Raw genomic sequence first — 11,893 nt, 5'->3', positions numbered from 1 at the left:
CCAATACATAAAAACTGTACAAATATCTTAATTTGAAGGAAAAGTTTTAGGTTCCACACATAATGATTACGATCAATTTGAATCTATTACAACCATATAACAGAGAATTCCACGCGATCTTGGAGTGCCTACAGTGACAGGTGATGCCAACAGTTTCCTTTCAGGAGGAAATCGACAACCGTAGACTCGTGTACGGCTCTTCCACGGCATGCGTTCCTGGACGAAAAGGAAAGGAAACGAAAGCTGGCTTTGCTGTTGGGCCAATTTGGGCCGACTATAGCTGACTCGTACACTTCTCAGCGCCTAGCGACGATGGGCCGACAGCATCGTTTCGCGCAGTGGCCCCTGGGCCGATCATAGCGCAGGGACGATCACGCGCGAATCGCCGAGAAACGCAGGGCTGACGAGCTAACAACTGGGTCGCACGTAAAGCTCGGCCGCGCACACGGCAAACGCACGCCTGGAGGAAATCTGCCACCGCAAGGCCCTCGTTAGGGTCCAGGCCGCGAGTTCAGAGCTGGCTAGAAATCAGCCCGCGCGCCGCTAGAAACTGGATTCGGCCGTGCGGCCCACGAGGAGAAGGCCGTGCGGCCCCTCAGAAACTGCGCCCGCGCGGCGCAGCACATGCGGCTGGCCGCCGGGCCGGGAGACATCTGGAGAGATCCGATGGACGAGGCGCTGAGATCGGTGCAGTCACTCACGCGGGAGAGATCCGATGGTGTGGTGGCGTCAGCCGCCGAGGCGCCGATGCCCGATGGCAACTTTGTTGGCACGTCCTCCTCCCCGGCAAACGGATTTTACCGTAGCGCATCGCGGCCTGGTTTGACCTCCCTCTCCCAGACCCGGTTCTTTATTCGCGCTCCATCTGCTTGCGCCCCAACCACCCAGTTCGAGCGGCCTCACCTCTCGTTTCCGTGTACGCCATTGCCGTGATAGCCCAAGGATCACACACACTCACACGTGCAATGCGAGTCTGCGAGTGAGGTGCGTGTGGCATAACCTCGCTTCCACGTGAGCAGTACAACACCACGCGCATGGCATAACCTTTTCATCAGACTTCCAAGCCGTGCCTTGGCTAATCTGATACAAGATGACAACCAAGGTTTCCTTTGTTTTGTCTAGACTCTGCACTACGGGATCGATCATACAGTTTAAAAAATAAGGGACGCACCGGCGGACCTATTGTTTTGAAATATGGGAGTAGTTAGTTCTTAGTCTTGTGTCTACTCCCATATAGTATAAACAATTTGGTTTTGTTGGTCATGCCACCAGTGAAATTCAATCGAAGCTATTAGTCACGTTACTTGCTATGGGCACCAAGCTTTTAAGTCCACATTTGGAAGGGTTGCACATTTGCACTTACATACTCAATTCTGATATAGTCTCCCAGCCTCCACGGTTGATTTTATAAGCTGTAGTTCGACTTACATCCATGAAATTAATGTATTTTATTATCTAAAAAATTAAATCAATGTATTTTGATATCTAATAGAGTAACAGACGTTCATACATAACCTTACTCTTTTGCGGTGGCCATATTACCAGTAAACGGTGACAATTGATAAGAAAAAAGGGGTCACCATTAGCACTAAAGTGCATGATGTACCTCATTTATTAACACGAGAAAGGATACTTCACATCTCAAAGAGGATGCGATATTTATAACTGCATCGAGTTAGAAAGTTGAGGATACCGAAAGAGTTGTACGTCATCTCATTGACCTCATCAGAACCTCCTACAAAGCTGCACACAGATCGATATATTACCCGCCATTGCATTTTTGTAAGTTATAGACAATATATAACTGATGAAATTCAAAAGTGTCATAATAATGATGACACCTGTAAAGTAGTTTAGCATGGTGGCACGCCTCCTACAGACCTTACACTCTGTCACTTGAGGGTGAACTGTGACCTGTTGTCCCTTCTACGTGTAATAAGTTCCTAATAGTTGAATCGGTGTGCCTGCACCTAGAAATGAGTGCGTCTCTTGTCATCATATCTTCAAGATATAGAGACATTTGTATATATATATCTCAATGAATTCGAATATATCCCACATTTAGATATGGCTGCACTAATTGTATAAATATCCTGTTACCCGCATCGCCTCTATATAAGGGAGGAGAAGCAAGCCATTTTCAATCCACCATTTCCCTCAATGGCTTAAAAACATTCCATAGGAAGCATTGCTAGAGAAATTATGATGTGTTGAGTTGTAGGTACCCCAAGCAAGTGTGCCTCCATTCACTCAAAAGTGGGCCTGCCCCTTGTGGCATCACTCAACTCCAACTAGTCAACTCCCATAAACAAACCACCCTCTCCCCCTACCCTCCCTTTCCCAAAAGGTCAACTCACCCATCCCCTCCACTCCGCCGATCCCCAAAATCCAAAGCCCAAGGAAACGAAATGGGCAATGGCATCGCCAAGAACCCATGCTTCTCCGGCGATGCCTACGCCGCCGCCGTCGCGTCCGACACTCTCCCCGACGACAGCCATGGCCACTCCTTCACCTACGTGCCATCGGTCGCCGCCTTCGACCAGCCCCCGACGGCTGCCGCCATGTCGTCGGAGCCGGCGTTTTTCTCGCTGTCCGGCGCGGCCATCAGCGCTAACGTGGCGACGTCCGCGTCGATGCCGTCGTTCCGTCTGCTCAACGAGCTAACGTGGCCGCCGACGACCGCGTGCACCTTCGAGAGCTCGCGCTCCTTCGCCGCCGTGCCGCTCCAGGCCGCACCACCTAGGCTGTCCATGTCCGGACCGCTCCAGTCGATGTCCAGTCGTTTCTCCGAAACGTCCGGCTCCGCGTCCACCATCTCCGGCCCGCTCTCGGACCGTCCCTTCATGTCTGGCGCGCTTGACCGCTCCTTGTCCGTCTCCTACTCCGTGAGGCTTCAACCCAGCGTTTCTCAGCTCATCGCTGGGCGCCGCGCCGCGAGCTCCTCCCGCCGCAATGAGCGATCACTTCTCCGGTTCTTGTTCAGGGCCGCCTCCAGGCTCCAGTTCAGGTCGCTGCGCTATGGCCGTCGGCCACACGAACCTGCTGAGCCGATAAAGGTCTCCTTCAGCGACGGGGACTACCGCTCGCCGTCGAACGGCAATGTGGAGTGGGCTCAAGGCATGGCCGGCGAGGACCGGTTCCATGTCGCGGTATCGGAGGAGCACGGCTGGGTGTTCGTCGGGATTTACGACGGCTTCAATGGCCCCGACGCGACCGACTACCTCTTCGCCAACCTCTACGTTGCCGTGCACAGCGAGCTAAAAGGCGTGCTCTGGGACGACATCCAAGGCGGCGACGGCTCCAGGTGCAGTCACCAAGAACCTTCTCCAACCAATGCCGGACGCCTCTGTTTCGCGGAGGAGGGAGGCGACAGCGCGGAGGCTAAACGTAGACGAACGGAACGGCCCGTGGCAGGCAACGCCTCGGCAATGCATCGCGACGTCCTGAGGGCGCTGGCGCGGGCGCTGAGGAACACAGAGGAGGCGTTCTTCGAGGCGGCGGAGGAGCGCGCGGCTGAGAGCCCGGAGCTGGGGCTGATGGGGTCGTGCGTGCTGGTGATGCTGATGAAGGGCGCGGACGTGTACGTGATGAACGTCGGGGACAGCCGCGCCGTGCTGGCGCGGAGGTCGGAGCCCGACCTCAAGGACATCCTCGGCAAGGCGGCGCAGGACCTGCAGCAGTTCAAGGCCGAGATCATGCGCGAGCTCGAGGCGCACGACAGGGACGGCCTCCAAACCGTGCAGCTCACCCCTGAGCATAGCACGGCCGTCGAGGAAGTACACCATCTTTTCCTCTGTCCTCTTATTCATAGCTTGAATTATGACTAAGAATTCATCGTCATATGTTATCGTTAGTTCATAAAAGATATTTAACTGTGCTGAAAGAAGCCGACATGATAAGACAGCAAACCTGTTACAATTGGATTTTTTTTAAACTGTGCTCCCTGCAACATCCTCGATCATGTGGTGCATCGATGTTTAGTTCATGAAGCTGTTCTTGTCGGGAATTTGGGTGATGCAGGAGGTGAGGAGGATCAAGGGCCAGCATCTGAGTGATCGGAATGCGATCGTCAATGGCCGGGTGAAGGGGAAGCTCAACGTGACAAGAGCATTTGGGGTTGGCTACCTGAAGCAGGTACACTTCTGTTTCCTTTTCAGTGTGCATGCTCAAGTACATCTCTGTTGTCAGTCAGGTTTCTGCAGTTGGCGGAATTTCTTCTAGATAGCGTTAAAGATGTGCAGTTCTTCTGAACATGCTCTGTGCATTGTCCTATCACAATCTGGGACTAGAGTAACCAATCACGCAGAAGGTTCCGATTAATTCTGTATGACGAGTTGTTCTTTGCATCTGTGCGTAGGCCCTCCAAATTATGGTTGATTAGTGACTGTCGAACAGTAGCTCAGTAGCCTCTGATTCTACGCATGTCGGCGAAAATTACAGAAAACCTGTGATTGTGAGCGGGAATTCATACACCCCGTACTGTGATTCGCTCAAATGTGGATCTGCATATCTGACGGCTCCGTCGACGTCCATTATTTTCTCTGGCAGCCAAAGTGGAACAGCAGGCTGCTGGAAGCCTTCAAGATCAACTACGTCGGCACGGACCCATATGTGACCTGCACCCCGTCGCTGTGCCACCACCGCATCGGCTCGGCGGACAAGTTCCTGGTGCTGTCCTCCGACGGGCTCTACCAGTACTTCACCAACAAGGAGGTGGTCGACCAGGTGGAGACGTTCACCGCCGCGCAACCCGACGGCGACCCCGCGCAGCACCTCGTCGCGGAGCTCGTGATCCGCGCCGCGAGGAAGGCTGGTGAGCAATGGGCCCCCTATTCAGAGACTCAGACCCCGGTCTCTCGACAGCCGCGCAAACTTTCTTTTCTTGACACTGCTGTGTGATCGGATCGCAGGGATGGCGTCGCACGAGCTGCTCGACATACCGCACGGCGCGAGGAGGCGCTACCATGACGACGTGTCCATCATCGTGATCTCGTTCGAGGGGAGGATATGGAGGTCCTCTGTCTAGGTGCGAGTGTTTCAGGATGCAGAGTTAGAAGAAGAGATGGAAATGGAACCGGATGCTTCGTTCAGTAGGGTACAGTCGACCATCTGAAGGGCGAGAGTATTGTGCTGCCGATAGATTGCTGGAGCACATGCGCCATGAAAAGAGCTGCCTCTTGTTTCACCTTCCGAGACAACCATGTTCGCTTCTGCCGAAACTGTTGTACATAGTTCGCCAGGAGGAACTCAAGTAGGCTTATGTAATCCTAAAAAAAAAAAGGGAAAAACAAAAACAAAGAAATAGTAGTAGCATGTAACTAGGCTTATTTGCGATCGAAAGAAGAAGAAGAAGAAAGGGGTATATTGAATAAGAACTGCTCTTGTCTGTCGCGCTCTCAACTTACAGTAGAAACATTGGAATCGGTATGTTCCGGTTCCAGGACACCTGGGGGTAAACATCGGCTGCATTCATATCGCTAACACCAAATCATTCAAACAGGTGTCTCATGGGTGGTTAGCATACTAGTCATTTCATGTCTTCTGCAAGGGGAAAAAAATACTAGTACCGTGTGACTAAACATCCTTGTCTGACGGAGCAAACGTCATAACGCCCATCACAAGCTCTTTTTCCAGTGCAAGAAACATAGATTAAAATAACCCCCAATGATTCATCAACGTTCAATTCGACTGTGTCAAAAACGCTATCGTAATCATACTGTTTAAATACCGTGGTCATAACGTCAAGGCGAAATTCCACTACACAACTAGAAAGATCACGTGTTAAAATACAGTCAAATGTGACAGTGGCAAGATAAATTTGTCTGAAGCGATGCCCCATCGTTTCGTAGTTTCGCGAGTGTTATGAGAGCAAATCACACTGTTTAAAAATCACAATGTTTATTAAGTATATCCCTATATCTTACCGCACGCCATAGTTGCGTGTGGTTCTTCGTGTCCAGTAGGTTCGGATTTGTGCATGCGTAGTGCATCGGCCTATATCTTGGGCTTGATCGCCAGCGATTTAGCTGTGTCAGCCGTTTAATGGAAGTCCTTAGTTTCTGTACAAAAATCACATTGTCTAAACTACTATCTATCTATTATATTATTAATTGGGGAAAAAAATAAGCCACTACATTTACTCTCAAAGTCATGAAATTATCACGTTAATCAGAAAAAAGAAAAGGATTTAGACCCTCATTGTTACGACTATCTGACAGTCTAGATTAAATAAAAAGTCCATACAAATACGATTAATAAGTAGGTAAATTCGGAAATCAAAGAGTACATATCAATTAAGATTAATAAATACCTATATTCGGAATTATTTTTTTTTAGAAAATTAGCAGTTCGATTTTCATATTGTTTGGGATGCAAAATATCTAAATAAAGAGTCCAAATAAAATAAAATAAATAATAATTAAAATTAGGGTTAGGTTAAAAAAAATAAGAATCCATATCAAATATAGTCTTATAAAAATATCAAATCTATTATCTTAATATTTGAGGTGAAAGAGAGTCAGCACGTTCGCTCTCAAGGTTACAAAATTAACACGTTAATCTGAAAACAAGATCTAGACTACTCACAATTATAAACATCTAACAGTTTAAATTTAACAAAGAGTTCATATCAAATACGACTAATAATTAGATAATTTTGAAATTAAAATTAAAATTTATGGAAAAAAAGTTTCAGATTGATTACAATTCAACCAGTGTTTCAAATTGATTTGCTATCGTACAAGGGGAGAAAAAGAAACTCCATAACTAATTGGATTAGACACCGTACGGAAAAAATCCAAAACCAATCGGTAACCGATTCGATAACAAATGATGTCTCGGTAACACAAGCCTATATATTTAAAAAATACACCTATGCATATGTCTCGGTAACCAATTGGTTTTGCATTGCTCCTTCGTCTCCGTTCGTCTCCTACATGGAAGGAACGACTTGATGCGGCAAGACTCACAGAAGTTGAAGATTACATGTAAGACTTTCTTCATTATATGTGATTCTTTTCCTTCAGATTAGTTTTCAGATTGGTTTTCACCAAAAGATTGTCGGCTGGTGTCCGTCCTCCCTTCCAGCCTCTCCACTGACACGACAACACCTGATGAGATATCTCGGCCCTCACATGCTTCCTCTGCTTCTTTCATTGTCATAACAACTAAGCAATTAATATGAAAATCCTGATTTAGACTAGCATACAAATTATACATCTGGCACAATCTTCCAATCAAATATAAAGGACGTAATTACCAGTCACCGTCCTGTAGTCTCCGTAATTCCTTTCACATTGTATATAGATCCATGCATGTCTGCTTTATAACACCACCATGATGCCTGAAGAACATGCATCTATCTTTTTCTTCAAACAGCAAGAATTCAATGATAACAATCTAATTTGATTCTGTTGCGTCGTAGAACTACAAAGCTGTTGTTTAAATGACATGACCATGAAGTAGCATAGAACGAATTAACATTGTTAAGATTTGAAGTGTACATGCGCTTAATCGGCGTCATTGCGTGGTGACCACGCACGGCATGGCTAGTGCCGTTGGTAGTTGGCGTGCATGTAGGCATGCCCTGTACTCACGGATCATGGATCCACTTTCATCGATGTAACGTTGTAACTCCCCCTATATAAATAGAACACGATCCCAAGGGGATCAATGCGCTTGGCAATTCCTTTCTCCTTTGTTTTCTTCATGGTACCAGAGCCGTGATCTAGTCACTTGCCGCAGCCATGTTAGGATCTCCACGATCCTCAACCTCCGGCAACTCGCTTTCCGCAATCTCGCAATCCGGCATTATGCCCGCGCCATCATTCAGCCACATGATCCATGTGAAACTGACGCAGGAGAACTACCTGCTATGGAAGACTCAGATCTTACCATATCTGAGGAGCCAGGGCATCCTCGGCTATGTCGACGGATCTATTCCGCGCCCTAGCCAAACCGTCCAAGCTCCTCCCGGTGAAGACGGACGACGCAGCATCATTGTCAACCCTGAATTCACCACCTGGTATCACCAGGACCAGTTCGTGCTGAGCGGCATCATCTCCTCTGTCAGCGAGGAAGTGATCGGCATCCTGGTAGGGGTGACGACCTCGCGCGACGCCTGGTGTGAGCTGGAGAAGACCTTCGCGGCGAGCTCACGTGCGCGCATTATGCAGATACGTATGCAGCTCAACACCACGCAGAAGAAGGACATGAACGTTGCCGACTACTACAGCAAAATGAAGCGCCTCGCCGATACACTTGCAGCCATCGGCAAGTCTCTTGAGGATGAAGAGTTCATCGCGTACCTGCTGCGCGGCCTTGGCTCCGAGTACGACTCCCTGGTGACAAGCATCACCACGCGCATCGACCAGTACTCCATCAGCGACGTCTACGCTCACATGCTGAGCTACAAGATGCGCATCGAGCAGAACAACACCGACATCCAGGTCTCTGCTAACATGGCTAACAGGATCCAAGGGCGTGGCGGCCGGAACCGAGGACGCGGTCGCAACAGCAACCGCTCTCCCAGCGGGCGTCGCCCGAATCAAGGGGGATCTTCATCTTCGATCTTTGGTGGACAACAGAAGGATGTGTTGTGTCAAGTCTGTGGCAAGACCGGACACGACGCACTCCGCTGTTGGTACCGCTTCGACCACAGCTACCAGCCGGATGACACCACCAAGGTTGCAGCAACTGCGATAACAAACGGGTACACCATCGATCCAAGCTGGTGCGTCGACTCGGGAGCTACGGACCACATCACCAACGACCTGGAACGACTGACGACTAGGGAACGCTACTACACTGGTGATCAGATTCAGGCTGCGAATGGTTCAGGTATGGCCATTACCCATGTTGGAAGTTCATTTATTTCTGGTTCAGATCGACCCTTATACTTAAATCATATCCTTCATGCTCCTAGCATCAATCGAAATCTGATCTCTGTTCGTAAGTTAGCTATCGACAACAATGCATTTGTTGAGTTTTATCCAAATTCCTTCTTTGTTAAGGATCAAAACACGAAGACAACTCTGCTCACAGGAAGATGTAGAAATGGTCTCTACATTCTTCCGAATAAACGATCCAGCCAGGCTCTTCTCTCAGCCAGATTGACTCCAGAGCATTGGCATCGTCAATTGGGCCATCCAGCCTCTCCAATTACTCATCGAATTCTGCAGAACAATAGCTTAGCTGTAGCCACTGACAACAGTCTTGCTTCAGTGTGTGGTGCCTGTCAGCAAGGCAAGGCACACCAGCTTCCATTTGATTCCTCTTCACATGTAGCCTCTGCTCCTTTAGAAATAATCCATACAGATGTTTGGGGACCTACTCTTCCTTCTGTACACAATGCTAAATACTATGTATCCTTTGTTGATGAATTTAGTAGATTTGTGTGGATTTATTTTTTGAAGTGCAAGTCTGAAGTTGAGTCTGTGTTCATCCAGTTTCAGAAATATGTTGAAAACCTTCTTAGTCTGAAAATTCGTTCGGTTCAGTCCGACTGGGGGGGGGGGGGAGAGTATCATAGGCTGCACTCTTATTTTGCTCACTCAGGGATCACTCATCGCATTTCTTGCCCTCACACACACCAACAGAACGGTCTTATCGAACGAAAGCATCGCCACATCGTTGAAATCGGGCTTACTTTGCTTGCGCAGTCCCAGATGCCTCTCCGATTTTGGGATGAGGCCTTTCATACAGCGTGCTATCTTATTAATCGTATGCCTAGCTCAACTATTCAGTATGACACTCCTATACACAAACTCCTCCGCACTGAACCTGACTACAAATCACTTCGCGTTTTTGGTTGCGCTTGCTGGCCAAACCTTCGTGCCTACAACTCGCGAAAGTTAAATTTCAGAACCAAGCAGTGCATATTTCTGGGGTACAACTCATCACACAAAGGCTACAAGTGCCTTGATAGATCAACAGGGAGAGTTTACATATCTCGTGATGTAGTTTTTGACGAGGGAATCTTTCCTTTTGCCACCCAAACATCCACTGGAAACCTATCACCAAAAACCTCACATCATCCTACTCTGCTATCTAGCCTTAACCAGCATCCTATATACAATGAACAAGCTCTCATAAACACTGACAATGCAAATCCTACTCCTATTGAACCAGTTGTAAATGATTTTCCCTTGGATAATGACCTACATGAACCTGCTCCTAACACTGATGTCATTGCAAGTAGTACTTCTCCTGCAGGTTCTTCAGGTACAAACTCTGATAGAGGTGCTGTCAGCTCAGCAGCAGATGAACCTGTTCAAGAAGGTGGTCAGATTGATCATCAGACATCAGAAGAAGTTGCACGTCATCCAATGCGCACAAGACTTCGAGATAATATCAAGAAACCCAAAGAGTTCACTGACAGAACTGTGCGATATTAAGGCAAACTGCAAGGTTTCAGTAGAGTTGTGTCTGTCGAACATCCGACAACAGGTCTTGCTGCATCAGTCTCTGGAGTTTCTGAACCTGAAAGTCTGCAGGAAGCCTTGAAGCATTCTGGGTGGAAGAAAGCCATGGATGATGAGTATTCTGCACTGATGAAAAATGATACATGGGAGTTAGTGCCACTAAGAAAGGGAATGAATCTGATTGACAACAAATGGGTGTACATGGTGAAAAGAAAATCTGATGGTTCGGTGGAAAGGCTCAAAGCTCGGCTGGTAGCTAAGGGTTTCAAACAGAAGTATGGGGTTGATTATCTAGACACCTACTCTCCAGTTGTGAAGCCTACAACTGTTAGGGTAATACTGTCACTAGCAGCATCAAAGGGATGGACCATGCATCAGATAGACATCCAAAATACCTTCCTGCATGGGTTTCTAAAAGAAGCAGTCTTCATGAAGCAACCACCAGGCTACGAAAAACAAGATCAATCTTCAGAGTATGTGTGCAGACTGAAAAAGGCATTGTATGGGCTGAAACAAGCTCCTAGAGCCTGGCACTCTAGACTGATAAGCAAGCTGCAGGAATTAGGTTTCAGAGGTTCAAAGGCTGATGCTTCATTATTTGTTTTCAGTCAAAGTGGAGTGACAATGTACATGCTGATATATGTTGATGACATAATCATTGTCAGCTCCTCTCCTTCAGCAACCAAGAAGCTAATTCAGCAATTAACAAGTGAGTTTGCTGTTAAAGATCTTGGACACCTTGATTACTTTCTGGGTATTCAAGTAAAATCAAACAAGAATGGTGTTCTTTTGACACAGAAAAGATATGCTAGTGACATACTGAGGAGAGCAAACATGGAGAATTGTAAGCCTATCTCAACTCCCATGGCATCAGATGAGAAACTAGCAAGAGACCAAGGCAGCTTACTGTCAGAAAAGGAGAAGTTTCAGTACAGGAGTATTGTTGGGGGACTTCAGTACCTCACTATAACAAGACCAGACTTGTCCTTTGCAGTCAATCGAGTTTGTCAGTATATACAATCTCCTACTGATGTACACTGGGCTGCAGTGAAGCGTGTGCTCAGATATATCAAAGGCACACTAAAACAAGGTCTGAAAATTCAGAGATCAAGTAGTCTTACTCTCGGTGCATTTTCAGATGCGGGCTGGGCAGGATGCCCCGATGACCGGCGATCAACCAGTGGGTTTGCTGTCTTCTTGGGCTCAAACCTAGTATCTTGGAGCTCTCGCAAACAAGCAACAGTCTCAAGATCGAGCACTGAGGCTGAGTATAAGGCGATTGCAAATGTGACGGCTGAAATTATCTGGTTGCAGTCTCTACTGAAAGAACTTGATGTCTATCAACACAAGGCACCCAGGCTATGGTGTAACAACCTTAGAGCAACCTATCTTACAGCCAATCCTATGTTTCATGCTCGAACTAAGCACATTGGAGTGGATTTCCACTTTGTTCGTGAGCAGGTAGCAAGGAA

At 47.7% G+C, this 11,893-nt stretch overlaps 1 protein-coding gene across 1 annotated transcript; it reads left to right on the top strand.

Moving 5' to 3' along the window:
- The first annotated feature begins 2,356 nt into the window (after positions 1-2,356).
- Positions 2,357-5,346, top strand: LOC133914384 (probable protein phosphatase 2C 31). The gene is made up of 4 exons (XM_062357500.1): positions 2,357-3,776; positions 4,021-4,134; positions 4,549-4,813; positions 4,911-5,346. The coding sequence occupies exons 1-4, from the start codon at positions 2,409-2,411 to the stop codon at positions 5,024-5,026; spliced, it is 1,863 nt and encodes a 620-aa protein (XP_062213484.1). The 5' UTR covers positions 2,357-2,408; the 3' UTR covers positions 5,027-5,346.
- Positions 5,347-11,893: the final 6,547 nt, after the last annotated feature.

The sequence above is a fragment of the Phragmites australis genome, chromosome 4 (genome assembly GCF_958298935.1).
Source record: "Phragmites australis chromosome 4, lpPhrAust1.1, whole genome shotgun sequence".
Lineage (NCBI taxonomy): Eukaryota > Viridiplantae > Streptophyta > Magnoliopsida > Poales > Poaceae > Phragmites > Phragmites australis.
This window is presented reverse-complemented; position numbering and strand designations above follow the sequence as displayed.